The 27894-nt window shown below is 58.4% G+C and overlaps 2 protein-coding genes across 12 annotated transcripts; both read right to left on the reverse strand.

Annotated features, from left to right (window-relative positions):
• Positions 1-736: 736 nt before the first annotated feature.
• TUFT1 (tuftelin 1) lies at positions 737-13530 on the reverse strand. Of its 8 annotated transcripts, none has more exons than XM_085524333.1 (13): positions 13447-13530; positions 10649-10999; positions 10126-10188; positions 9096-9200; positions 8750-8836; positions 6890-6961; positions 5962-6075; positions 4870-4998; positions 4054-4148; positions 3428-3533; positions 2982-3065; positions 2259-2359; positions 737-1986 (listed from the first exon to the last, which is right to left on the reverse strand). In XM_085524333.1, exons 1-13 carry the CDS (start codon positions 13516-13518, stop codon positions 1803-1805), a joined length of 1563 nt encoding a protein of 520 aa, XP_085380459.1. In that variant the 5' UTR covers positions 13519-13530; the 3' UTR covers positions 737-1802. The 8 variants fall into 8 exon arrangements, with proteins under 8 accessions (XP_085380459.1, XP_085380460.1, XP_085380458.1 ...); XM_085524334.1 differs by having other exon boundaries at positions 737-1857; positions 10114-10188; XM_085524332.1 differs by having other exon boundaries at positions 10114-10188.
• Positions 13531-14211: 681 nt separating this feature from the next.
• On the reverse strand, positions 14212-27840 carry CGN (cingulin). Of its 4 annotated transcripts, none has more exons than XM_015884688.2 (21): positions 27739-27840; positions 22447-23293; positions 22208-22308; positions 21927-21996; positions 21721-21816; positions 21519-21649; positions 21073-21172; positions 20789-21001; positions 20198-20346; positions 19978-20119; positions 19706-19906; positions 19284-19469; positions 18554-18811; positions 17888-18058; positions 17643-17804; positions 16819-16908; positions 15723-15806; positions 15274-15392; positions 15090-15198; positions 14744-14907; positions 14212-14591 (listed from the first exon to the last, which is right to left on the reverse strand). In XM_015884688.2, exons 1-21 carry the CDS (start codon positions 27813-27815, stop codon positions 14450-14452), a joined length of 3612 nt encoding a protein of 1203 aa, XP_015740174.2. In that variant the 5' UTR covers positions 27816-27840; the 3' UTR covers positions 14212-14449. The 4 variants fall into 4 exon arrangements, with proteins under 4 accessions (XP_015740174.2, XP_015740175.2, XP_015740178.2 ...); XM_015884689.3 differs by having other exon boundaries at positions 22447-23290; positions 27739-27826; XM_015884692.3 differs by lacking the exon at positions 27739-27840 and adding an exon at positions 23868-24464 and having other exon boundaries at positions 22447-23290.
• Between the last annotated feature and the right edge of the window lie 54 nt (positions 27841-27894).

Consider the following 27894-nt stretch of genomic DNA (forward strand, 5'->3'; position numbering starts at 1 on the left):
GGGCATTGTGGGAGCTACGGAGCGACGCTGTCGCCTAGGCAACGGGGGTTGGGGGGGGGGAGATGAGAGCGGCCTGCAATGGGGCTGTGATGGGACGAGGGGAAGCGGCTTCCGACTAAAAGACGGAGATTTGGGCAGTGAAGGAGGAAGGGGGCTGTTATGAGAGGGGCAGGGAGGCACCGGCACAGGCTGTGCAGGGATATATGGGCAGTGGGGCCAGCTCTGGAGCTGTATATGGCCTCAGCTCCCCATGGAGCCGTGGGGGTCCCCGTTCATCACGGAGGCCTTTAAAGGTCTCTTCCAACCCAGACTGTTCTGTGATCCTCTGAGCTGAACGATCAGCTGCAGCACAACGGGGTGGTTGTGCTGGGAGGGTCCTCAAGGACTGAAGGGGATGGGACCAGACGGCCTTTAAAGGTCCCTCCACCCCCAACCACTCCACGAGGCCACGAAGACCACAGACTTGTGCCTTACATTCGCACCATGGCACTGGAACACGCTGCTCAGAGGGGCTGCGGGTACCATTGCCCTGGAGGTGCTCAAGACCAGGTGGATGGGACACTGGGCAGCCTGGTATTAGATATGGTAGTTGTAGCAGTAGTATAGTATTAGATATGGAGGTTGGTGGCCCTGCCTGTAAGCAGGGGGTTGGAACTTGATGATCCTTGGGGACCCTTCCAACCCAAACCATTCTATGACTCTATGCTTAACACCCCATACGAACAGAGCACAGGCGGACAGCTTAACACAGGTGTATTTTTGTATTAACAGATGCGAGGTGTACACACAGCACTCTGCCTCACCGCTCAGCACAGCAGCTCCTCCAGGTTGACCCAGGGACGCAGCGAGGAGCGGCCGGAGAAAGCAGGTTGGTATTTTCCAGTTCAAACATGGGCCAGGCAGTCCTCAAACACTCCCCTGGAGCCGGACAGCAGCAATCATGCCTGTCGCCACATCCTTGGAAGACACCAATAATTTATTGAAATAAATACAGGTACAAACCAAACCACCTCTGGGCTTAAACGAGAGGAACACCAGGCATGATTTCTCTACGCTCAATGAGAGGGACCGGGAGAAGGTTTGCGTCGATCCACTGATTGTGTTGCTGTGCCAATTGTGTCAGTTGTGCTGATCTGCAGATTGGATCTCAGCTCAATCCACCCACTGTGCCGACCACGTCGATCCAGCATTGAGTCCCCATGACTGCGCTGATTGTGCTGATCCACCACCTGTCTCAATTGTGTCAATCCACCAATTTTGGCCACAGGAGCCCTCGCCAGGTTCGGAGCAGCAGATATGCTGGAGATGGGAGTTGGAGGCTCCCAACTCATTGTGCTTCATTGTAGGAAGGAGTCCAGTTTCAAGAGGATTTCCTGCTTTGTAAGTGAATTTGTATTATTTTTTCAATAATTTAAACCCCGAGTCCACTTTGGCAAGCTACAATCTGAAGAGGCGGCTCCGCTTTGATGAGACCCTTCAGAAGCTGCTCGCACAGCAGCCCCGGCGAACCCAGGGCTGAGCAGGGAAGCGAGCCCAGCCCTGTAGCCCAGGAGCACTTCGTCTTCAGTGTCCCCACCAGCTCCAGGCTGGCATCCGTGGGACCCCAAGGGACAGCAGCGTGGGCACCTCGCAGCCTTCCTTCCTCTGCCAGCACCGCCCTGGCCGTGTCTGTCCTACGGGGCACAGCCCTCCGCCAGCAGCTCCAGGGCAGACGGAGCACAGAGGCCAGAGAACAGTCAAGCAGGGAAGTCTGGTCAAGGAGAATAAGGGGAGAGTCTTCATCTCACTCCAACCCTCGAAACTCATGTTTCCACCACTCGAATGAGAGGCAGCGGTTTGGGGCCCATCAGTCTTTTGCTGCAAGAGAGAAAGGATTTGTTCAGCTGGGTGGAACTGGGAGGAAGGTTGTGAGTGCTCCATCCCTGGAAGTGTACAGCAGGTTGAGTGGAATCCTGGGCAGCCTCATCTGGTGGACGGCATCCCTTACTGTGGCAGAAAGTTAGAATGAGATGACCTTTGATGTCCCTTCCATCCCAACCCGTTCTATGATTCTACAAAAGCTGTGAGATTGGTGATCCCAGCACTGTCCTGTGAACGTTTCCCATAAATCATCTATATGGGGAACCTCTGTTCACCCTAAAGAGGAGCAGAAACAACATAGCACCTTCACGAAGGTAGAGGGAACAGCCCCAAGCCCTGCACCACCTGCCAGAGCCCCAAAATGAGATGTGGAGCCACGGGCTGAGCCCCAGACCTACCTGCTGACATACTCCGACTTGGAACGTGTTCTGGAGCTGTGGCCACCCCGGCTGACCTGCTTCTCAATCAGGTGCTCAATGCGGTCATGCATCTCCAGGTTCTGCAAGAGGTGGGAACCACAATAAGCAAAGAGCAGCTGGCACTGATCTATGCTGGGAAATGTGGGGCTGCTCCAGCATCATGGGGCAGCTTAAGGAGACAGAAATCCAGCCCTATATGGGAGCTGCTGCCCAGAGGTGCCAGGGAGGACTTGGAATGTGGGAATCCTCAATTGTTCTCTGCCTTTTTGCTCAAACACTGTCCTCACGGCAAAACAAATCACCACAGAAGGAAGAAAATGCTTGAACTGCTGATGATAGCTCAGTGTGTCTCAAAAAAAAAAAAAAAAAAAAAAAAAAAAAAAAAAAAGTTTGACACTTGCAATGATCCCAGAGGCTGGAATGCAGTTCTAATTTCTGACACGCATGCAGCGCTGCAAGCAAACTGGGCTCTGCTGCTAGAGAAATGTGTGAGGTGAAGTTACTTCAGACCCCACTGGAGCTCACAGCATCCCTGGTTTCACTGGGAGCTGCCACACCACAGCCTTTGGTGACAACCAGGTGACACCACAAAGTGACACCGCCAGGGGACAGCTGTGCTGCTGCTGCCCTACCCAGAGCTCACTGTACCCAGCAGTGCCCTGATCCCAAAGCAGACCCCAAAATGACCCTGCTGGGACACACCTCAGCCTCCAGGTAGGCGACTTTCTCCTTCAGCTCCTGGATCATAGCGTCTTTGGCCTGAATCACTGTTTTGGAGTTCTGGAGCTGTAAGAGAACATTGATGGTGGCTTAAAAAAGAAAAACCTTTTCATGTGCTTATGGGTTATGCAGCATGGAGGAAGGAGGGCAGCTCAGCCAGCCTCACACCCACAACATTTACTCCACAATCTGCATAGAAAACAATTAAAAAAGCCTCAAATTAAGTCTGTGAATTCAGCCCTGGGTGAAGAAGCCTCTGTTTGCACCGTTTGAGCCTCTGCTCTTTCAGAGCCTTCTTATTACCTTCCCCAGGCGCCACTACCACCACGACTGTGCTGTATTTGTCACTGCCATGGGGCGGACACACAGGGCTCTGGGCCGTCCCTTTGCTCAGCCCCATACAGCCACGCTGAGCCCATCGCACCCACCTGCTCGATCATCTGTCGGACTTTGCGCTGCTGGCTCTTCAACATGTCATCCAGGTGGTGGATCTTCTCCCGCAGCAAGGCCACCTCCTTCTCCAGCTTGGCCGACCTGGGAAGACACAATGGGAGAATCCAGCAGCTGTCAGACTCTGTCCCTGGAGGGCACAACCCCTCTTCACCCCGCTCCTATCCCCCCCACAGCCATAGCCATGCAGGTCTGAAATACTTTGACCCGACGAGGTGAGCAGAGACAGAGACAAACCCAACCCAAACAGGAGCCACAAAGCCTCCCGACGGCAGACTGTGGGGACACAGGAACATCAGGAAGAGTCAGCCCACAAACGAGGCCTTCCAGTAACGACTCGCTGCCAATTAACCCCTGCGGCACACGGATACTAACTGGGTGAAGCCAGCCCAGCACCCAGGGCAGAATGGCAGCCGCTAGAGGTCCCCGGCAGCGCCGGGCTGCACTGCGGGAGGTATTTGGGATGAGTCAGCTCATAGGGTGCTGTTTTGCAAGCCAGAGACGAGCACGCCCTGCACAGGAATGTGCAGTCATGCCCCGGCGCGCTGACACCCCGACCCGGCGGCGTGGGCTTGCTGCGGCGTTGGCAGAGGCTGAGCCTCACCGGTCCTGTTCGGCGAGCTTGTCACCTTCCACACTTCTCAGCCGTGCCAGCTCTGCTTCGCTGTCTTTCATCTTCAGCAGCAAAGTCCTGTGCTCCTGCAGCGGGACGAGGGGCCGAGTTACACGCAGGGGAAACAAGTCGCAACAAATGCTGCCTGCCTCCTGAGCTGAACAGATGCAGCGCAGGCTGCTGCGGTGCCCGCGGGTTGTTTGCACCAGCCCTGCGCTTACACACGGGACAGACAGACAGACAAAGGCATCACAGAGTGACCAACAGCTGATAACCTACTCCTTCACCCTGGGATGCAGGGAGGCACAAAGCTTAAAGGGAGTTAATAAATAAGAGGGAAAGCAGCTTTGGTTTTTAGGGACCCTTCTGACCCAACGACTTTGTGATCCCGTGGTTCTGTGGTCTATAGGGTCCCTTCCAACACATACATTCTACAATTCTATGCTCTTCTGCTCCACTCTTGGGCCCACAAATGCAATCTCACACTGCTTCGTGCTGTACTGCACTGTTAGATTTATGAGTTTAATGCTACTATGAGCAGCCCACAGCTGGATAATTAACAACCCAGGCTGCAGGCTGTTAATGCCCCCACAAGAAGAACCAGGCAGCTGTCTAGACTGTGTGCTCATCTCTAGGATACCCAGCAGGAAGGCTTTGCACAGAACAACCAGATCTTCTAGACCCGGGGAATGCAAGCCTAAAGCAGGACCAGTCGGATGGAGCTGTTCCCAGCAACCAGCTCATAAGGGCTTTTGAGATAAGCCAAGCTGTGCACAGGGGCAGAACACAGGACCGTAGTGCTGGTACCTTCTCCATCCCCGCCAGCAGCCTCTGCATTTCGTCCACCTGCAGCTCCTTCTCCACCACGTTCCTCTCTGCTCTCCGCAGGGCACAGCTCGTCTGCTCTGCCTCCTCCCGGTACCGTGACACCGTCCTCTACAAAGGGACAGAGAGCCCTCAGTGCCCACCCAGCACAGCCCCAGAGCCCTGCTGTGCTCTGGGGTCTTGGCTGGAGGGTTTTGCTGAAGACAAGCAGCCTGGCATGCTTCTGAGAGAGGTTCTTCGCCAAGCTCCTCAGCTTCAAAGCACTTCAAAGGAGTGAGTGCCGAAATGCTTTTGCAAGAAACACACCTCCAACATAAGCAACATGTTTGTTCTGAGCCGCGTGTGGTGCAGGACCATCCATGGGCTCCTCCTGCTCTGAACCAACCCTGAGAGCCAGCACCAATGCTTGGAGTGGGGGAGGGACAAATGTGCCCCGTGCATCCCCACAGTGCGGGAATTGGGCTCCAACAAGGCAAGTGCAGAACACTTGAAGATCCCCAAACCCTTCCCCAATGCTTCTGTCCAGGCTGAGAGCCCACAGCTGGCATCACACCCAACCAAAAATGCCAAAAAGATCCTGCATGCCACCATGGACACGTGGCTTCCTGCACAGAATGACCAGGACATGTGTCACCACTGATGTCCCCGCACTGGAAGATGTGGTCACTGCTCCAGGCCATGTCCCCAGTTCCATTCCTAAACAACTTCAGGGCAGGCCCTGAGCTCCTGGGACCAGTTTGGACTGTGGGACAGGATGGGAGATGGGATGTCACAGGAACACATCCTGAGGGGACCACACAGCACAGCAGCTGTGCCAGCACAACTCAGCAGAGGGAAGGTGTCACGTGGAGGTGACAGAGGCCATTGGTGATAGTGTCACAGCCCGTGTCCTGACCCATCCCAAGGAAGGGGGCAGAGGCTGCAGAGGCACCAAACTCTAGAGAACAGGAGCCAGGGCACAGCACTGCATGGATAGGACAACTATATACGCTGATGGGAGAGCTGCCAGTGCCTTCCAAAACAAAAACAAACAAAGAATCCCAATCTGAATGGGGAAGTGCCCAATGCACTCACCTCGAGGTCCTTCTTCTCTAACTGATGGCATTTCTCAGCCTCCTGCAGCCTCGTGAACAGCCTCTTCACTGTCTGCCGCATCTTCTCTACATCATCTCCTGAACAATCCTCATCCTGCAGGAACATTAATGGGGGAGGCTCAGCATCAAGGAGGTGCCCAAGGAATCCCCTCAGCTCCCACACCTCGCTCCAGCCTCCAGCCCTTGAAGCAACGTCCCCGAGAGAATCAGGTGGAGTGGAACCTGATGGGGATCACCAAGGACAGTGTAGGATTCTGCACCTGGGGAGGAAATTCACAGCATCAGTGCAGATTGGGGGCTGCTGGAAAGGGGCTCTGCAGAGAAGGACCTGGAGGTCCTGGTTGACCAACAGTTGACCAATGGCTGACCATGAGCCAGAAGCATGCCCTGGTGTCCAAGAAGACTAGTGGTGTCCTGGTTGGCCAACAGTTGATCAACAGAGAGTTAACAGCTGACCCTGTATCACAGCAGTGTGTTTTCATGGCCAAGTGTCCTGGTTGACCAACAGTTGTCCATAAGCCAGCGGTGTGCCCTGGTGGCCAAGAAAGCCATCGGTTCTCTGGGGTGCACTGTGCAGAGCAGGACCAGCAGGGCAGGGTGATACTCCTCTCTTCTGTTCTGCCCTGGGAAGGGCATGGCTGGAGCACTGAGCCCAGTGCAAGGTTCCCCAGTTCCAGGCAGACAAGGAACTGCTGGAGAGAGCCGTATGGAGGCTGCAGGGATGGTGGAAGCAACTCCTTCCAATCCCAATGGTTCTATGACTTTTATTGTTCTGGGCAGTACTCAGTCCTGTCACTGATAAAACCCTACTGCAAGAGCTTGCGAGAGACAAAGCAGAAGGGCCTGACCCTTTCCTGAGGACAGAAAACTAAAGCCACACAAAGCTGACATCCCTCTGTTCCACCTACCTGCTCCTCCCAAGGCTCAGTGCGGAACCTCTCAGGGTGCAGCCAGCTCCCATTCTGCTCCTCCAGCACCACCTGCGTGGGACAAGCAGCACCAACCCTATCATACCAACGTCACAGCCACGCACACCCAACACAGCCCCGCAGCAATCCTGGCCCCATTTCTGGCAGAGAAGCATGCAGAGCGCGCGTGATACCAATGCGTCCCACGTCCTGACTTCTTACCCACTTGTATAGGTTTCCCATGTTACTTGTGTCTTCTCAGACATAACGTCTGATTTTGAGGTTGTCTTTCGTGGAGCCACAGCCTGGACTTGATGATCCTTATGGGTCCTGTCCAACTTGGGATTTCTATGAGTTGGACTCAGTGATCCTTATGTGTCCCTTTCAACTTTGGATTTCTAACAGTTGGACATGATGGTCCTTATGGGTCTCATCCAACTTGGGATACTCTATGATTCTATGAGTGTTGCCAAGTGGGTGCTACAAGCACCATAACCTATAAGGCCCCTTTTATCACTTTGTGGATCCAAAGGTGACATTTTTTGTTTGTTTTACAAAGCACCTGTCAATCAGCGCCAAAGACACACTCCCATTACCTGTGTGTGCTCTTCATCTCCTTGTTTGCTCTCAAGTTTACTACTTAAGTCTTCCTGCAGTTTCTTCTAAACACTTCTAGCTTGGCAAAGGCAAATCAATTTAGCTCAACCCACAGAGTCCTTCAACCCCAAAAAAACCAAATGAGGACGCAGGGGCCACCCAGCACCAACCCGTGACCCATCGCATCCCTACACTGCATGCTATGGAAGCTCTGCTGCAAGGGCACCATCCTCACCCAGTGGCTTTCTCACACTCATGGGTAGAAGTAACCCAAAAGAGAGCAACAATGGGGAGGATTTTTCCTGCGTTACTCATCAATCACACCTTTGAAGTGCTGGGAAGACCCTTGTTCCTCCCCGCAGGACTCTGACATGCACAGTCTTGATGTGCAGCTCCCCAAATTAGTCAGAGAAAGTGAGCAGGGCAGTACTGTGCAGGCTTTGCCCCAGCCCTTCACAAAGAAAAGCATTCCGATGGCACAGAAGCGTGGCTTCAGCCCTTCCCCCATAAAGCACTGCTTGGTTTTGGGGCTGGAGGTGCTGAGCTCCATGCCCCAGTCACACAACACTCAGTTATAGGACTGCAGCCCCTCTTGGTTTAGCAGCTGGGGAGGGTGCAGTGGGGCAGAAGGCAGCCCATCCCCTCTGCTCCATCCCCTCAACGCCACAGCCACCACCATGGCTCACAGCTTGAGCTAATTCTTGTCTCTTCATGCATGGGATTACAGCCGTCCTGGGACTAGCAGAGAAATTCAGCACAGAAATTCACGTGAGAGCAAACCCAAATTTAACCCTCTCCTTTTTTCATGTTTTTTTCTTCATTTTTTTCCCCCAGTTTTTGGCCAAGCCATACTGCCCAGAACCACCAAACAACCACATCTGTGTCTTGCAAGCTCTCTGCTTCCCCAGCAGCTGTATCCCAGCAGGAGCAGAGGAAGGGTTAATGGGCCCAGAGCTCATCAACGAGTTTACTTTGGGAGATGAGACATTCCAAAGAAACTGCCTTTTAACGAGAGGCACCGCCGCACCCAGGCACGCAGGGGACAGCCTTGGGGGAAAGTCATCGCGCAATTCTCTTCAAATTCAGTCCATATAGCAGAGCAATTAGTCAGGCTGAATTAATTTATGGTGCTTGATTAGACAACTGCCCTGTACGGGCAAGTCAACAAACTGGAGGGTTAAGCCAGTTTGCCAGCATGGCACGGCACAGCTCGGCACAGCATGGTGTGGCAATGCAACCTGAGCCCCTGGGGGTCTTGGATACCTCCTGGATGTGCCGAACTTCACTCTTCAGCTGGCTGACGTGCTCCTCATGATTCGCGCTGCCCTCAGCCCTCGCCTTCAGGTAGACCTGAAAGAGAGAAATGTCGGTGCCAACCCCATAGCACTGACCCCACAGCACTGACCCCAGCCGCTCTGATGCATTCCACACATTCCCACTTCACCATTCACAAAGCAAGTAATGCTTTGTTGAATGCCAACAACTGCCCTTCCTCTTCCAACACTCTCTTTCCCCACCATGTTCAGAAAACAATGGGTACCTCTCAGCCTCCAATACCATATTTTTCCCCCCAATTTTCTTACTGCTGAACACAGCCCCGGGAACCCACCTTGATGATCTCCTCGTCACCGTCGTTGGACTTGATGCGCTCGGATGCCAGCGCGTGGCCATTGCTTGATCTGTTGGCCACCATGGCGAAGGCTTTTCCCACTGGCTGCGAGACACAAAGAGCAGAGCTCTGGGACCAGCCTGGCTGGAACAGCTCGCCCAACGCTAGGCAAATCAGTACTGTGTGCTGCAGCAAAGCAGTGCAGTACTGTGCACGGCCAAGGAGCTGACACTAAAATGCTGAATGCATCAGGAGCTGCACTTCCAGCTCACAGAGCTTCCATGGGATGGAACAATCTATAGGATGGATCACTTCCCCTGTAAGACAGGCTGAGAGCTGGGGCTGTGCAGCCCAGAGAGGGGAAGGTTCTGGGAGAGCTGAGAGCAGCGTTCAGGATCTAAAGCACTGTAAGAGAGACAGGAATGACTCTTCAGCAGAGCATGTGTGTGACAGGACAAGGGGAGGAGGCTTCCAACTAAAAGAGGGAGACAGGCAGGGTAGAAAGAAGAAGGTTTTTATGAGAAGGGCGTTGAGGCACTAGCACAGGTTTTACAGGGACATGTGGGCAGTGGTACTGATTCTGGAGACACCCAAGGTAAGGCTAATGGGCTGTGAGCACTGAAGGAGCTGCAGGTGCCCCCATTTATCACAAGGGGGTTGGACCAGGTGGGCTTTGAAGGTCTTTTCCAACTCAAACAATTCTGTGATCCTCTAACCTTAATGACCAGTCACAGCACCACGGGATAGTTGGGTTGGAAGGAGCCCTACAGATCACCTCCAGAACCATAAGACCAAATAAGTGGTTTGCGTTGAGGGAACCTTGTCCCTGTTCATCACAGAGGGATGGGACCAGATGGCCTTTAAGGGCCCCTTCCAATTCAAACCACAGATCTGTGACCCCCTAAGGAACAGCCCCTTCCCCACAGCTGCTCACAAGCCCCCCTTCTCAGCCCCCCTTGCACCCGGACACACACACACGCCAACCCATCGTGGTGTCCCTGTGCTGATGGCAGCGCACCTTCTGCTTCACCTGCTCGCGCCGCTCACCCGGGAGCTCATTCGGCAGCATCAGCCTCAGCACCTTCACGCTCTCCTGGAACAAGAGGGTGGGATTCAGCTCAGAGCCACCTGGCACAGTTGGGAAGCTGCAGCACTCAGAACAACACCCGACTCCAACTGAGTGAGTTATCGCACAGCAATGACATCCACCCATTGGCCCATTGGAGCTCAGAGGAGCCAAGAAGGAGGAAGTGAGAAGGAGCAACCACTGGACTCAGTACGCAGCCACCACACCAGGGACCCTTCCAGAGAAGGGCAAAGCAGCTCAGGTTCTCCTCCTCTGCCCTCTGCACACAGATAGAGCCAGATCAACCCCTCAGAGCTGAGCGGAGGGACAGTAGCCATCAGCAGCACCACTGCTTGCCCAAACCCTTCCCAGCTTTTCAGCATGTGCACTCTGATGATGCTCAGCACAGAGGACGCAGAACACTGTAAAGCAGCTCACAATACCCAAACTGCCCCATTTTGGCCCCCCAAACCCATCCCACACTGACCTCACCAGCTCCAGAGCCACTCATGCTCCCGGCAACCCTGCAGCAGACTGCAGTGCTCTGGGGCCGCTCAGCACCCCGCACCCAGTCCCATTGGTGCCCGCCCCACACCACGCCTGGCCACGTCACCCTCGGAGCAGCGCCAAAGGATTGTGCCGCTCCGCTTCCAAGCGCTCTGCACCGCCCAAGTCTCAACAAGCCGTGGGTTTGTTTCCAAAATATTGGGTGTACGCTGCTCTCGCTTTGCCTGGGCTCCTGGGAGAGGAGCTTCCTCCTGTGGGGACCCCCTTCATTCCGCCCCCCACAAAGCACTGACTGCTCAACCCCACAACTCCTTCTCCAGGGAAGGTTTTCCTATGGAAGAAGCAAGAAGGGCAAAGTGGTTGGAAAAAATGCCAAGCTCGACATGCAGCACACACAGCACCCACAGCACTCATTGTGGTGGTGAGGTCAGAAGAGCGCCCGCGGTTTTATAGGGCAGGGAAGCGGCTCAAGGCAGCACCCAGATGCAAAGCATCCCCGCATCTCTCCATGGACATAGGAAGCAAACAGGAATCACTGAGCCACGGGATCACAGCACAGATGGGTTGGGAGGGACCCCATAGCTAACAGAATGATGCAATTATAGAATGGTTTGGGTTGGAAGGGACCCTACAGACTGCAGAACAACGGGGTCACAGGGCAGTTAGTTGGAAGTGAGCTCAGAGATGGTGAAATCACAGCATTATCTGAGCGAAGGGATCCCGGCAGCCACCCCACGTGGCCCCACTCGCAGCGTTGTTTACAACCGGAGGATCCCACGCTGGCCCCATAAGCCCACGCGAGGGTGGGGTGCTGCCAATGCTCCAAAGGGAATCCCGCTCCCGGGGAAGATGTGCCGCGATAAGCGAGGAGCACAACGCCGATTTCAATCACCGCCTTCAGAGCGACACGGCAGTCAGCAGGAGGGTGCTTTGGTCACGACAGAACCCCGTTCTGGGTCAATCCAGCACCGGGGTGATGCAAACACAGCACAGTGAGGAGCCACAGGTGGGCTCTGCAGCCCCAGTGCTGTGTGCCACAGATGGAGTATTGGATGGGAGTTGTAGGGCGCTCCGGTGCAGCCAGTCTCTGCCTGCACTGCTCCTTCCCTACAGCACCGAAGTGGTGGCTTTTGAGGATGCCCTGGAGGGGCTGTGAGGCACAAACCCCTTTGTAAGGGGATGCTGGGTGGTCATGGTGCACACTGGAGGTGCTGCTGAGCCCAACACATCACTGTCTGCTCCCTGAGCTCCACCTTGCTCCCACACGGCATCCCGGGGCTCTGTGCTCACTGCTGTCCCCACAGCACCTCGGTCTGTGATCAAACCTGGTGCAAATGGGGGCTGCCATCCCCATGGTTTGGGCTTCAGTCAGAAGCGCTGTGCTGTGGCCCCATGCCAGTCCAAATCGTCCAGTACAGAACCCCACAACAGGAAGGCAGCAGATTTGGGTATTTCCCACAGGAGGAAGAGTGCTAATGGGGCACCTCGTGCTCAGCTCATGCTTGGACAGAACCCAAACCCCACACGGTGCCCGCTCCCCCCACTGCACTGCAGTCAGCCAATGCTGGTGGTGCAGATCTCAGCACACCACAAGCTCACTGGGACCCAAAGCTCTCCACAAATCCACACCCCTTGTTTGGGACCAAACACCCCCAAAAGAGAAGATCCCCCCACAAGAGGCCGTTCCATACAACAGGCAATTTCCTTATAAATTAAGTCAAGCAATTCCAATGAGGCCAACTCTCCAAAAGACCATTTTTCAACCTTTTGGCACTTTTCTCACTCCCAAACTCAACACAGCCCTATGGGGCTGATGAACACCGTGCGTCCCATCCCAGTGCTCGGCAGGAACAGGCCAGACCTGACCTGGGGGCCATCACCAGCAGTAATTAGCAACGAGCTCCAGAGATGCCCGGCGTGACACAGGCGCTTATCACCCTAACAACCCATTAACAAATCGAGCCCAACGCCGCCGCCGCTCCTTATAAGGCCGGGAGGAGGCTGCGGGAATTGGGGCTGAGTCACCCGGTGGGGCCGGGCACGGGGACGCCACGGTGCCCCAAAAACTGACGGAAAGCTGTGGGGTGAGCGGCGCCCGTCAGCCCCACAGCGGAGCTTCACCCCACGCTGGGATGGAGCCGCGGTGTTGGGACACTGCCAGCCCCACCCGGAGCCCTTCCGCAACTGCCTGCAATGGGGAAAAGTGAGCGATAGGGGAGGGAAAACACTGGCTGGTTCTGTAAGCAATGAGTAATCCCAAAACACGAGCCGGGAACGGGGCCTCTCGACGGGAGCACACGGCCGTGAGCTTAAAGAATGCAGCACCAATGACGGACGGGGAGGGCTGGGGGTCCCCAGGACCCCACAGATCCGATGGGGTTCCAATAGCACTGCACAGCTCAGGAGCTGCTCCTCTATCCCCATCCACTCAGCTCCATTCGTCCCCTGGCACCAGCGCTTCAGATGTGGGGACACAGGGATGGGAGTGTGGGGAGGGGGACCACAGGCGTAGGAACACAGGAAAGGGATACAGGCAGGGGGCACGGAACGGCACCCAGCGCACCCAAGCCAGGTTATGCTGCCCCACAGCCATGGGGCAGAATCTGGTCACCCCAAAGCCTCATCCACCCCAAAACCACATCCCAAAACTCTATCCCATCCCATTTCCCCATCTCACGCCCCCCGACCCTACCACCACCACCCCCCCCCCCAACGCTGTGGGGAGCCCCATAACTAAGGGAAGGGCTGAGGGGCTACCCGGAGGTGGTCCCCACTCACCGGGCTCTCTCCGTGGGGCCGCACGTCCAGAACCGCACACCACCCCCGAACTCCATTCATGGCCCCGTTCATGGCCCCAACTGCGGCCCCGCACCGCACACCGCCCTTATATACGGCCCAACCCCTCCTGGCCACGCCCCCTCATTGCATAGGCCACGCCCATACTGACCACGCCCATTCATACAAAGCGCTCCGTATCCGCCACGAAGCCACGCCCCTTTCGCCATGACCACGCCCATCACTTGACACGCCCACTCAAAACCACGCCCAGTCGATCAGACCACGCCCCCCTCCACGTTGGCCACACCCACGGGGCCACTCAGCTGCGTTGGGGGGCTCCGAGATGGGGAAGTGGTGCCAAACTGGTCCCACACTGGTCCCAAACTGGTGCCAAAGCCCTTCTGGTGCAGCCCAGCGCTGCTGGGAGGAGCTGGACTGGTTGTGCTGCAGCGGGTGCTGGGTTGGGCAAAGGGATGGGATGGGGTCCCCCCGGCCCCGCTGCCACCACCCCGAGTGCAGGTGGGGAAACTGAGGCAGCAGGGACAGAGGCAGCACAAGGGGCAGCAGCAGTGAGGCCCCGCTGGAGGCCATAGAGGGGAACTGCGGTAAGCGCTGCCAATCAACACAACGGTGCTAATTAGCACCTGGCACGGCTCCCATTCTCGTTAATTAGTGATAATGAGGATGTATCTTGGGGCCAGACCCAGCCTGGCAGGAGGGAGCTGCGTGCCCCCACCCTGCGCCCCAGTCCTGCACTGCTGCCGGTGTTGGAATGGTCCATTTTATTGCAAATAGCATTTGAGAGGGAAAAGAGAGGAGACGATTGCGTATAAAAATAAATCATGGTGGTGGCAGCCCCTGGGGACTGCAGGCTCCATCCTCACAGCCACAAACCCTGGGGCCACCAGGGGCAAAAAGCCAGGCAGAAGAACAGGGCCGATGGCCAACACCAGCAGGGCAGAGACCTCCGAGCAGTTCTTGCAGCCCTGGGGCTCAGCTGGGCTCAGCAGGAGCTGGTCTGCAGGTTGGCCTCGTTGAGCAGCGAAGCGATGGAGGATGGTCCATAGGCACTGTCCAGGTCCTCGTCAGAGCTGAGTGCGTCATCCTGCAGTAATGAGTCGGTGGCCGCATGGGCGGCTCTGCGCCTGGGGAGAGAGGAGAGGGCTGAGTACAGAGTGTGGGGCATGGAGGGATGGAGCTGCATGGCATGGTGGGGCTGTGGGGCATGACGAGGGTATGGGGCTCGTCCATGGGGCAGTGGAGCACAGCAAGGCCGTGGGGCCACCCCTCTTCCTACCAGGCCTCCTTCTCCAGTGCCTTGATGCGGCCCTGCAGCTGCTCGTTGAGTTCATGCTGCTCCTCCAGCTCCCGCTGTGCTTTCTTGCGGGCAGCTTCCAACCGCTCGATCTCCTCCTCGGCCTCATCCACCTGACGCTTCAGAGCCTTCACACGTAGGCTTAGCTGTGGAGATGAGGCCATCGATTGCCATGGTGGCCACCAACTCATGGCTGTGGGACCAGCACTACAAAATGCCCATTGTGACAATGGCACCAACCCATGGCTGTGGGACCAGCACTACACAATGCCCATTGTGACAATGGCACAAACCCACGGCCACGGGTGGCCATGTGCCCACCACAAACCTGGTCCTTCTGGTCATTGACGTGCTGCCGCTCATCATCAATCTGGATGGTCAGCTCCTTCACCTTGCGCTCCAGCTTGCGGTTGGAGGACTGGAGGACACTCTTCTCCCTGCAGAGAGGTGTTGGGGGAGGACCTGATGGCACGGTTGGTCCATGATGGCGTTGGGGACAATGGGGTCATTACCTCTCCTCGGCCTGCAGCCGGTCTTGCAGCTCCTCCAGGCGTGCCTCCAGCTGAGAGACGGAGCTGCCCACCTTCTGCATGCCCTCAGAGCTGGCCAGGCGGCTCTTCAGCTCCTTGTTCTGGAGAGAAGGGGATATAGAGGCCACCAGGTCAATCCAAGCCTTGTCCACCAGGTCAGCCAAACTCCAGCCTCAGCCACCAAGTCAACACGGGCCTCTGGGGAGGATGGCAGGGCTGCTGGTGGAGATCCCAGCCCAGAAACCTCTCCCAAGGAGTGGCTGCAATGAGGATGGTTATACAGTGGCAATTATCATCCATGCAGAGGGACGTGGGCATGGGGAGGTGCCCAGGGTGCAGCGTAATGGCACAGCGTGGAGCTCAGCGCCCATCACCACTGTTTCCATCACTCGGGGCATGGAAGGATGAGGGATGTGGTCCCCAGTGCCCACCTGGCGCTCCAGTGAGACCTTGTCACACTCCAGGTCCTGGCGGCTCGAGCGCTCCTGCAGCAGCTCAGCACGCAGCTGGTCAATCTGGGGATGGGGACATTGGCCACAGCCTCGGTCAAAGCAGTGCCAGCCCCAATCCCTTCCCAATGGTCACACATACCAATGAGCGGCTGACAGCTCCCTCCCCAATTAGCTGCCCTCTTTCTATTCCTAACAAGCAGCTGCCACACCTCCCACCCCTGGGTGTGCAGGCTGCAATTCTCCACTGGAGGGTTTAACTGGTTGGACTGGGAGCGGGGACCTTTGGGCACTGTGGTGCAGCCGTGCTTGAGGCCAATATGGATTTTGTGCACCAGTGGATCAAACCCAACACCCCAGGGCTCAGCCAGAGCCAACCATACCGCTTTGGGTGTCATTTTGAAGTTGTGGGAATGGGATTTTATGTAGGGTTGCCTAAATGATAAGTCAACACAGCCCCAGAAATCACACGGTGACTCTGTCAGAGCCACACTCCAGTTTCACTGCCACCTACACACTGCATTGCTCAATTTGGACAAATTGAGGACACGTGGAGCAAACCTCTCCTGGGACGTGCCCCATTTGGGGATGAGAAATGGGAGACCTACCCAAATCAGCCACCCCACTCCCCAGTTCCCAGCCCCACAGGGTGCTCCTGGGGCCCAGATCACCCCTACAAACAATGGGGCCATCCACTGGCCAAGCCAATGCCGCGGTGTTGGGAGGTTTGGCCACAGCCTTGGTCACTGCCATCACTTCACAAGCTCTGCTGGGATATGCTCCTTTTGGGGATGAAAAATGGGATAACCCACCCCAAAGCCCAGCCCCACGGAGCCAGAATGCTCCTGTCCACCCCAATAGAGCTGTAAGCAATGGGGCTGCGGCTCCCACAACCCATCAGCAACACCAGCGCCGCCCGTGCCACAGCTCCTGCGTCACCTCTGGCTTTGAAGCTAATGAGCAGTTGGGTTAATTGGGAGCTGACAGCCCCAACTTCCTGCACAAACACCAACCTCCCTCCATAATTTTGGGCATTGTTTTTGCATCACGCTCATGGGATTTCCGCTGGCCGCCCTACCTGGTCACGGCTGCGGTTGATGCGCTCGGTCAGCAGCTCAGTCGTGCTTCGCTCCTCCTCCAGCTCCTCCTCCAGTCGTTTGGATTTATCCTGCAGACAGACAGAGGGTCTGCGCCAGCCCCACAGCATCAGGACGGTACCAGGGTGGTGGGAGAAGGGCTCTCCACCATCATTTGTGGTGTTTCATTGGACAGGGCTGGAAAAATGGGTGCTCTCTCACAGCACCGCCGCCCCGTGAGGCTGCAGGATGGCTGAGCACACTCTGCCCCTCACTGTCAGTGCTCAGCACTGCAGGGAGTGGGTGGAGATGTGGGTTTGGGTGCCTTTTTGGATGCTTTTTGGGGCACCACAGACCCGCTGGTTTTGGGGTGCCAAAAGTCGGCTTTTGTGTGCCAGGGGCTGGTCTTTCAGGTGCCCCAACCTTCATTTTGGACACTTTGATCCTAGATTTTGACCCAGTTTTTGAGTGCAATGACCCCTGTTCTTGATTGCCCCAACCACAGATTTGGGGCACCAACAACCCTGGATTTTTGGGTGTATCAACCCCAGCTTTTGGGTGCCAGGGACCAGTTCTTTGGGTGCCAATGACCCCATTGGTTTTCAGGCACCCTGATCCCCATTTTCAGGCAATCAGACCCCAAATTTTGGGCGCCCTGACCCAGCGTTTGGGAAACTATGGTTTTCAGTTGCCCCAACCCCGGGATTTTGGATCCAATGACCCACTCTTTGGGCACCACCGCCCCTGGATTTTTGGTTACCCGTGTCCCCAGATTTCAGGTGCCACAGCCTCACTCTTTGTGTGCCAACAGGTGCCCCCAACCCACCTCCAGTGCCTTGAGCTGCCGTGAGCGATCATCCTGGGAGCGCCTCTTGGCATCTGCCTCCTCCTCGAGGCCACGCAGGCGCTGCAGCATCACGTCCCGCTCCAGCAGCGCGCCATCGCGCTCCGCCTGGCTGTCCTGCAGTGCCTGCTTCAGCCTGGAGACCTGGGGACAGCAATGAGACACAGTGTGGGGACAGCAGCCTCAGGGTCACCTGGGCCACCTGTGGCCAGCAGTCCCTGCCATACCTCATCCTGCAGCCGTCCCAGGCTGAACTGCATCTTCTCCACCTCGGCACTGCGGTCCTTGGCTTGTTTTTGGGAATCAGTGATCTCCTTGCGGGATTTCTCCTTGCATTCCTCCAGCTGAGCCTTGAGAGCAGCCAGTGAACGGTTGGACTCCTCCGTCATTTGCTCAAGCTGTGGGAGAGCACTGGGATCAGAGCTGGGAAGGGGTGCGAGGGGTTTGGAAGATATTGCTTGTCCGTGGCACTGACAGGAGCCCGTGACATGGGAGCTGGAAGGCACTGGGACGCTGTAGGTGCCCCAGAGCAAAGGACAATGTGACCCCTGATGCAGATCCTTGAGGACAGCATGGATTTAGGGAGTGTGAGCACAAACAGGGACATCCCGACGTAACAGGGAAGGATCAGAACAATGAGATAAGCACATCCAAAGAGTGGGGCAGAGCCCTGCAGTCCTGCACCCCTGCCCTAACAGGGCCAAAGCACCTCAGAGACCAGCGAGACATGGGATACCCCACCTGGAGGGGATCCATAATGACCACCACCCTCTAAGCCCTCCCCATGGGATGGAGCTGTGGGTTATGAGAAGGACGAGATCTGTGAGGACCACAGCCCTCCACCCACACCCCACAGAGGGGTGATGGGGCAGTGGGGTGCAGGCGCTCCCCACCTCTCTGTTCAGTTTCTCAGTGCTGCGGTCCAGCAGCCGCTTCTGCTCCTCCAGCTCGCTCTTGGCGCGCTTCAGCTGCTCCTTCTGCCTCTGCTCGTCCTGGAGGGATGCGCTCAGCTCCCGCTGCTCCTGTGTCAGCCGCGCCATTCCCCGCTGTGCCTCATCCAGACGCGTCTCCAGGAACCTCTGCGCCCGCAGCAGCTCCTGCTCACGGTCCGTGGCTTCACCCAGTGACTCCTCTGCGAGTCTGCGCTCTGCCTAGGAGGGAGGGAGAATGGCTCCAGGGGATGGCGCTCTCCTCTACGATTCCCACTGTCCCCAGTGTCCCCCCAGTGCCATCTGCTTCCCCTGTGACCTCATGTCCCCAAATGTCCCACAGCACTGTCAAAATAACCCTCAGTGCCTCTACACCCCCCACTGTCTCCATGTCCCCCAGTATGTACAAATGCCCCCCTGGCACCACCTGCATCCCCCTATGGCCTATCATGCCTCTAGGTGTCTCCCTGTGTCCCTAAGATCCCCAGTATTCCCCACATGTCCCCATGTCCCCAGTGTCCTACTAGCGTCACCTGCATTGCTTCATGTCCCCAAACATCCCCAGATATCCTGAAGCCCCCCAGCATCTCCCAGTGTCCCTCTGGTGCCACCTCCATTCTCCCAAGTCCCCATGTTTCCAATAGGACCTCATCTCACCCCGTGTCCTTCAGCCTGGACCCACAGCCGCAATTACCTCCAATTTGGTGACCTTCTCACGGAGCCGTGCCTGGGAGCCCTCCCAGTTTTCCCCCATGCGCTCGTAATCCTTCAACTGCACCTCCATGCCCTGCACCTTCCTCTGCAGCTCCTCGTGCTGCTCCTGCAGCTCCTGTAGTGCTGCCTCCGACGTCTTCTTCTCACCCTCCAGGGAAACCTTTGCCTGCAATGCAGCCATGCAACAGGAAGGGCCTCATGGCCACCAGCCCAGCCCAGGAAATGTGGTGTGAAATTGGGATCCCATTGCAGTGGTGTGGTGAGATTTGCCCCTTGGCTTGTGGCTGGGCAGCACTGAGCCCTTCCCTCCCCTTCCCATTTCAATCTCATTCAGTCCCCATCCTCTTCACTCCAACGCCATCGCCATCCCCATCCATACACCATCCCCATCCCATCCCTCACCCTGACAGCCTCGTCCCTCTCCTCCCGCAGCCGCTCCATGTCACGGAGGCACTGCTCCATGGCTCCGCTGTGGCTCTGGGCCTCATCCTGCACAGCGCTGCGCAGCACCTGCAGCTCCTCTTCCCGCTTCCGCACCACCTCCTCCCGCTGCTCCTTCTCCTCCATCAGCTCCTGCTGTGCTTTCTGTGCCCGGCGCAGCTCCTGGGGACGGGATGGGCTCAGGGACCCTGACAGGGCACACACAGTACCCAGATCCCCCCTTTGCTACGCACCATGCGCAGTGCTTCCATCTCTTCGGGGTCAGCTGCGCTGCTCCGTGCCCTCTCCACCTCCTCCCGTGCGGCCGCAAAGCGCTCCCGCAGCTCCCGCAGCTCCTCCTCAAACTCCTCCCGCTCCATCTTCACCTGCAGCAGTCTGAGAATGGGAGTATGAGATGGAGGGGGTCAGTAACCCCCCCCAGCCCTGAGCACACCCCGGTTTGCCGGGACTCACTCCTGCTTGGCAGCGCGCAGCTCATCCTTGTTCCGCTGGAACATCTCCCTCCAATGCCCCGTCTCCTCGGCGCTCTCCTCCAGTTCACGCTGAAGGTTCCGCACCACCGCACCGATTTTCTGCTTCTCTGACTCCAGGTCAGCCCGGTTCTGGGGAACAAAAGGGGGATGGCTCCAAGTGGGCATCAATGGGGGATGCTGAGACCCTGCCCAGGGGTGCACTGCCCAGGGATGCTCCAAGGGTTCTCTGGGGATGCTCAGACCCTGCCCAGGGATGTTCCACCAGGGGATCTCCAGGGATACTCTCAAGGATGCTCAGGCTCTGCCCAGGGATTCTCTGCCCTGGGGATGCTCAGATTGTGCCCAGGAATGCTCTGAGTATGCTGAGAATCTGCCCCATTTAACACCACATAGAGCAGCTCCCCAGGAAGCGACCCAAGGATGCAGTGGGCCCCACAGCACCAGGCAGCACTGATAAGCTCCAGGCTTCCCCAGGGATGGAGCACAGAGGGGTGGGGGCAGGACACAGAACCTCGTCATGGTGTGCAGATGGAGGATGTGAGGACACAGGTCCCAAACACAGAGCCCTCACCTGTGAGATGTCCTCCACGCTGCGCCGGAGCTGCTCCATGTCACTGTGGCACTGCAGCCGCACGCGCTCCAGCTCACGGTCGTGGTTGGCCACCTCCTCCTTCAGAGCCCCTTTCAGCGCCGTCAGCTCCCGTTCCCGCAGCCTCAGATGCTCCTCCAATCGCTGCCGGGAGCTCAGGGCCTCCTCCAGCTCCTCCTGGGCCTCCTCCAGCTCCTGGGACACGGAGGTGGCTGTGGTTGGTGGCACAGTGAAGGATGGTTGTGGAGCAGTGCATGCAGACATACCTTGCACAGAGCGCTGGTGTCCATGGCTGTCCCCATCTCTGTGCGCATCGCTTTCAGCTGCTCCTCTGCCCTCATCTGTGCCGCCTTCGCCTCCTCGAGCCTGCAGGGACAGCAGCCCTGAGACCCCACAGCACACAGCAGAGCCCTGAGACCCCATAGCACACAGCAGAGCCCTGAGACCCCACAGCACACAGCAGAGCCCTATGATCCCACAGCACACAGCAGAGCCCTGAGATCCCATAGCACACAGCAGAGCCCTGAGACCCCACAGCACACAGCAGAGCCCTGAGACCCCACAGCGCACAGCAGAGCCCTCAGACCCCACTGATGGAGAGGGAAATCCAGTCCACATCCACAGCTCAAGGGCTCCACGCCACCCGGTGGGGACAGCCCTACCATGCAGCACAGTGCAGCGCTGCAGGAACACGGCCCCATGCAGCCCTTACTCCTTGCTGCTCCTCTGCAGCTCCTGCATTCTCTTCTCCAGCGCTGCCCGCAGCCGTGCACTTTCCTCCTGTGCCTCCTCCAGCGCCCGCGCGGTGCCGCGCTCCTTGGTCAGCTCCAGCTTCTGGCGGAGCTGCATTGGGGGCACAGCAGTGACAATGGCAGCCATACCCACGGGGTACCCCCCTCCACCAGCAGCCTCACCTTGCTCTCCTCATCCAACCTCTCCTGCAGCTCCTCCACCCTCTGGGCCAATGCGCGGTGCTGGGGCTGAGAGCACGTCGTCCCCTTGGTGGGCACCTGGGAACATGCAGGGCTCAGTGTCACCCCCAGCACCCCGAAGCCATAACCCCATCCATAAAGCCATAACCCAGTCCATAAAGCCATAACCCCGTCCTTAACCCACTCACCGCCACCTCCTGCAGCTTCTCCAGCACCAGCGCAGCCTTCCTCTTCAGCATTGCGCTGCTGTCCCTGCTCCTGGGGACATCATGGCAGAGGGAGCACATTGGGTTTGGGATGGATGGAGCAGGATGGGGCACCCCAAGTGCTTCACTGCTGTCACCCCCCAAATCCTTGGTACTCACCCACATGGCACCAACTGCTGCGTTCCCAACCCACCCACACCCAACCACGCTGCATCACTACTCACAACCACCCCACAACGGGGCACAGGTTTGGGGATGCTCACCCCTCCTTCAGGATCCCATAGATGAGCTCTTTGGGGTCCTCGCTGCTGCCAGGCTGGGCCACCTCCTGCTGGTCCCGCAGCAGATCCGGCGTCGACTTCAGCTGCCGGCAGGACAGAGATCTCAGCACCGGGCACCGATCCCTCACTGCAGTTCCACTCCCACCCCATGGGATCACGGAGCGGCACCACCAACCGAACCGAACCGAACCGAACCGAACCGAACCGAACCCCTCCGGTACCTGCAGCTCTGTCTGCGCTTTGCTCTGCGGCCGCTCCTCGGTGCCGCGATTCCCCGCCGCGCTTCTGCCCCCCCCGGTGGGCAGCGGGGCCGGTGCGCTCACGGCGCGGCCGTCGGGAACGGAGCTGCGGGCGTCCAGGCTCTGCGAGCGCTTCCTCTCCTCCGGAGCCACGCGGGATCTCCGCGCCGCGCGGCCGCGCTGCTGCACTTTGCCATCGAATTTACTGATAAGGGAATTCACCGAGGAGAGCGGCTCGGTGTCGATGTCACCCCCCGCGTGCCGCGATCCCGGGCTCTCCGAGTCTGAAGATGGTGCGACCCCAAACCCGGAACTTTTGCGGTGTGTGGGGCGGGCGATGCTCATCGTGCCGCTGCTCCTGGAGCCGGTGGCCGTGGGCTCGTCGGTGGCGGCCGGCAGGTTGCCGTGGGACTGCGACCGGCGCAGCTCAGCCCCCGTCTTTCTATGGGGTTTGTGCCGGGTGGGCGCCGGGGCGGCGCCGTGCTCTTCATCGCTGTAGGAAGGATGTGGGCGCACATAGGGGTTCTCAGGGAGGTCCGGCTCAGGGGGGGGGTCCGGGGGCCGCGAGCTGGCGGTCCCTGCAGGGTAGGAGCCGTCGCTCTTGATCTGCACCCCGAAGGAATCTCCGCCCTTATCGCCGCTGTTGAGGACGACGAAGGGCTGCCCCGCGATGCCCTGAACGCGCACGGCCACCCCGTAGGAGCCCGGCTTGGCACGCGCCTTTGGGGCCTTCTGGGGCTCCTGGAGGTCGTTGATGAAGCGGATCTGGACGCCGTAGTCCACCGGACTCTGCTTCTCCGCCGTGCGCTCCATGCTGGATGCGGTGCTGCTGTTCAGGGGAGAGGGCAGAGTCACAGCGGGACCCACATCCTGTGCCCCACGGCACTGGGGGGATGCAGCCCTGTATGGCTGACACAGCCCCATAGGACACATATGGTCCCTTAGCAGGAAGGCAGCTTCACAGGGACAGGCACAGCCCCAAGGGGGCACACAGAGACACAGTGGGGACACTGCTCCACGGAGCTGATGTGGCCCCATATGGCAGATGTAGACCCATGGGGTTGATGCTGCCTTTAAGACAGGCAGCGCCACACACTGTGGATGTGATCCCACAGCGGGGACGCGACCCCATAGTGCTGGGGACCCGGTGGCACTGCTCCCATGCACAGCACAGCTCCCAGTCTGTGCTGAAATCCCTTTCTCCGGATTGAGCCGACAGTGAAACACTCACATAAAGCACCAGTGGACCATCAGCCGCACACAGCAGCGTCAGCCCCACACAGCACCGCCAGCCCCACACAGCACCGCCAGCCCCACTCAGCACCGCCAGCCCCACTCAGCACCGACCCCACGGGGCCGGACCGACCCCACACCGCAGCGCAGCGCTGACACCCGGCACTCACCGACGTCCTCCTCTCGCCCTCCGCCTGCACCGACCCGCGGCCACCGCAGCGCCGGGAGCTCCAGCGGGGCTGATGCGGAGCGACAGCAGCGCCCCGGGCGGCCCCGGCCCCACAGCGCTGCGCTCCTCCACCCGCTGCCTCCGGTGCCGGCAGCTCCGATCGCTGCCCAAAATAACCGCACTGTGAGCGGCACCGCCAGCACCACGCGCTCAGCACACGGCCATGGGATGGTGGCACTGAGCCGGGGTCACCACGTCCCGCACGTAGGGACAAAGGGAGAACGGCACCAAAATATCACATTAAAAGCTCTCGGTCCCGATGTCACCCCAGTGCAGCCCCCACATCCCCCCCCCCGTGCCCACCCCAAAGCTCTGGGCACGTTGCGGAGGACAAATGGCCACGGGGACCCCGCGGTGCTGGTGGTGCTGGTTTGCTGAGCCCAACACATGGCAGAGGGTCGGTGCCAAACTTGGCGCAGCAGGAACCGGCCCCGAGCAGATGGTGGAGGTGGCAGCACCTGGCACCCAGCGGGGCGGCCATGGGGACGTGGGCTGCTGCCATCAGCTCCTTGTCCCCACGTGGCATCACGACAACGAGGTCGGCACCAGACCCCAAATGTCCTCGTGGTCGTCCTGTGCTCACCTTATGGTGAAGCTATGGCCACCCCATTGCCACCCCACAGTCATGGTTTCCTTGTGAAACCCCATGGCACCATTTCCCTGTAGCCACCCCATGGGTACCCCACAGTCATCGTGTCCCCATGGCCACCCCATGGATACCCCACAGTCACCATGTCCCCATGGCCACTCCATTGCCACCCTATGGGTGCAGCAGTGAGGACGGATCCTTTTCCCCCATGGGCACACAGTGGGTCCAGCCCCACAGCTCGAGCCAGGAGCAGGTGAGCACTAATCCCTGGGAATGCCCCATCCTGGCTGGGCTCCAGCGCTCAGATAAAGGGGAACAGACCGCATTCCAACACGGGAACACGGAGCTGATCCCACACAGCACACAGCCCCCAGGAGGGGATCGCAGTGCGAATGAGGGTGATAAAAAGGGGGACCCTATTTGTTGTTCTAGGGGACACGTCGCCCACAGAGCACGGTGGCACCCGGCTCTGCCCGTGGGTCCCGCAGCCATGCGTGGCAGGCGGCCAGCTCCGCTCATGCAGATACGGAGCACAAAGGGCCCTTTGTGGGCACCGCAACCCACAGAGCTGTTGTGCAACGGGCAGCGCCGGGAGGGGAAGGACATCAGCACCGCACGTCCCGGCCCCAGGCATGGGAACGGGGACAGCGGGATCCCAGCACAGAAATATCGCCTTTTTCTGCCCGTTTTTCTGCGCTTCGGGCTCTTTGCTCCACCTGCAGCGCTGGTTGCTCAACAGGGACAAAGTCTGCACGGCTCCATGCCCTGCCTGCAACCCCGACCAACAGCAACGATCGCCGAAACCCGAAACCGGGAGCGCGTCACGGGGCCGCGTCCACCCCACGCCCCGGGGACGTCACCGCGCTCAGGTTAATCATCAACACGGCAACGATGGAACCGTCCCACTCCCTGCACCCAGCCCTGAAAACACAGCGGCTGCTGAGAGCCATCCCCGGGTGGATGGTAACCTGTCGGTCACGACACGGTGCTCCACGGCAAACCCCAACAGTCAACGCTATTGGCCAACCCAAGAGTCTACGTGCAGCCAACCCCAATGGCCGACCTCAGTGGTCAACTCAATGGACCACAAAAGCCCGACAACACTGACAGCCAACCCTCATGGCCAACCACAACAGTCCAACCCAACAGCCAACCCTCATGGCCAACCACAACAGTCCAACCCAACGGCCAACCCCAGCTGATGTCTATGGGATTGGGACTGGAAGGCACGCTCTCTGTGGGATCACTGTGTTATCCAAGCTAGAAAAGGAGTATGGGATTGTATCTGTATGGGATTGCTGCTTACAGGATCAGGGTTGGAAGATGTGCTGTCTGTAGGAGTGTTATCTATGGGGTCTAAGCTGGAAATCACATTGTCTATAGCAATGTTATCTGGGGGATCCTTATCTATGGCATCCAAACTGGAAGCGTTGCTCTCTATGGGATTGTTATCTATGGGATCAGGGCTAGAAGCGGTGCTTTCAATGGGATTGCTGTTTAAAGGATCAGGATCCTTATCTACGGAATCCAAGCTGCGAGCCCCGCTATCTACGGAATCGTTATCTATGGGATCCTTATCAATGGGATCCAAGTTACAAGCCACACTCCAAACCAGCTCGACTGGTCAGGGTGGCGGGGAGCAAACCCAGCCCAGAGCAATCCGTATGCTCCAAACAAAGGGTTGGAACAGCAGCACGGAGCACAGGGAAGGGTTATCCCAGGGACAGCTGACCCGGGCAGCCCTACCCATCACCGCAGGGATGGGGGTGGTGTCATTTAGGGTTCCATTGGCACCAAGAGCCCAGCAGCACTGGGGACTCCGGGGTGGATTGGGGCTGGCAGCATCACATCCCACCATGCACACGCATTTCTCTCCTACTGAAGCTGAGCGAAGTAGGGCAGCATTAAAGATGCAGGAGGTGCCACATTACGGCTGCCTGCAGCCGGGAAGGGTCGGCCCCAGTGATGCCCTGAGGTCCTGGAGCAACACGTCTCTCCCTGCTGTGGGATGGGGCTCAGCCTTGGGCAGCTCCACAATGATTATCTGGGTCCTGACAAGGGCTGGAGGGAACGGACTCACAATCCCAGAGGTGCTTGGGGTGGGAGGAGCAGGGCTGGGACATGGCTCTTATCAGCAGAGATAAGGACGGAGACACAAAGGCCGTGTGGAATTTACGAGCAGAGCAGCCCTGAAAGGGACAGGAATGGGATCTGTGGGGCTCCGGGGCCCTACAGAGCAGTGCCTATGGGAACATCGCAGTGGGGCTCTGTGGGAGGGGGGCAGCATGGGCGCCCAGAGGGTCTGTAAGGAAATGCAGACCCCCCTATGGAAGGGGCAGAGCACCTATAGGGGCAGGGAGGGGCTACAGGGGACAGAGGATCAATGAGGGATCCTACAGATGAAGAAGGAAGACCCAAAGCAGGGAAGAATCCTTACTGGAGGGTATTCTATGGGACGTGCTATGGGTCACATCACAGCCCACAACAAGGACTTTCGGGGAGTTCTGTATGGCAGGGTACCTCCCAACAGAGCCAGACCCTATGGGATGTTTAAAGAGACCCTAAGGGGACTATATGGGACTATAGGGTCAAGCAACCCCTATGCAGAGTCAGCCCCAGTGGGACCTGCTGCAGGGCTCCAGCCCCATAAGCTCTACCACGGGGAAGGGCACAGCCCAGGAAGGGCAGCCCTGCAGCCCAGCCCTATAGACGGTGCCACAGGGCACAGCACACCCAGGAAGGACAACAGCAGCAGGCACAGCCCTATGGGCTCCGCCATGGGGCAGAACAACCTCCAAGGACAGCAGACCCTATGGACCCAGCCCTATATACTCTGCCATGGAGCAGGACGGGACCCACAGACCCCAGCCTCATTGGGTTCTGCCGTGGGGCAGGACACGCTGCATGGACCCCAGCAACACTGTGCTCAGCCCCTGTACAGCCCATCACAGGGCAGGACACGTCCCAGGGACACCAGCCCCAATGACTCCGGCCCCTATGGGTTCTGAATGGGCTGCACAGACCCGACCCCTATAGCCTCAAACCCTATGGGTTCCAATTCGGGGCAGAACACACTCTAAGGACAGCAGCCCCTACACCCTCAGACCTTATATGCTGTACCATAGTGCAGGACAAGACCCGCAGACCCCGTTCCCTGATCCCCGGCCCCTCTGAGCCCCGCAATGGGGTCGGGACCCCCCACCCCCCACAGCCCCGCACTCACCGCTCCGCACCGCCCCGCGCACCTCCGCCGCCGCCCCAACCTGTTACCTCCGCAGGCCCCGCCCCCTGCGCTCCCATTGGCCCGCTCCGCTCAAGGCCCCGCCTTAAGGCGGAGTCGAGCCGCGCAAACCACGCCCCCAGCCACGCCCCCTCAGCT

The sequence above is a fragment of the Coturnix japonica genome, chromosome 27 (assembly GCF_054131305.1).
Source record: "Coturnix japonica strain WE chromosome 27, WE-NBRP24, whole genome shotgun sequence".
NCBI lineage: Eukaryota > Metazoa > Chordata > Aves > Galliformes > Phasianidae > Coturnix > Coturnix japonica.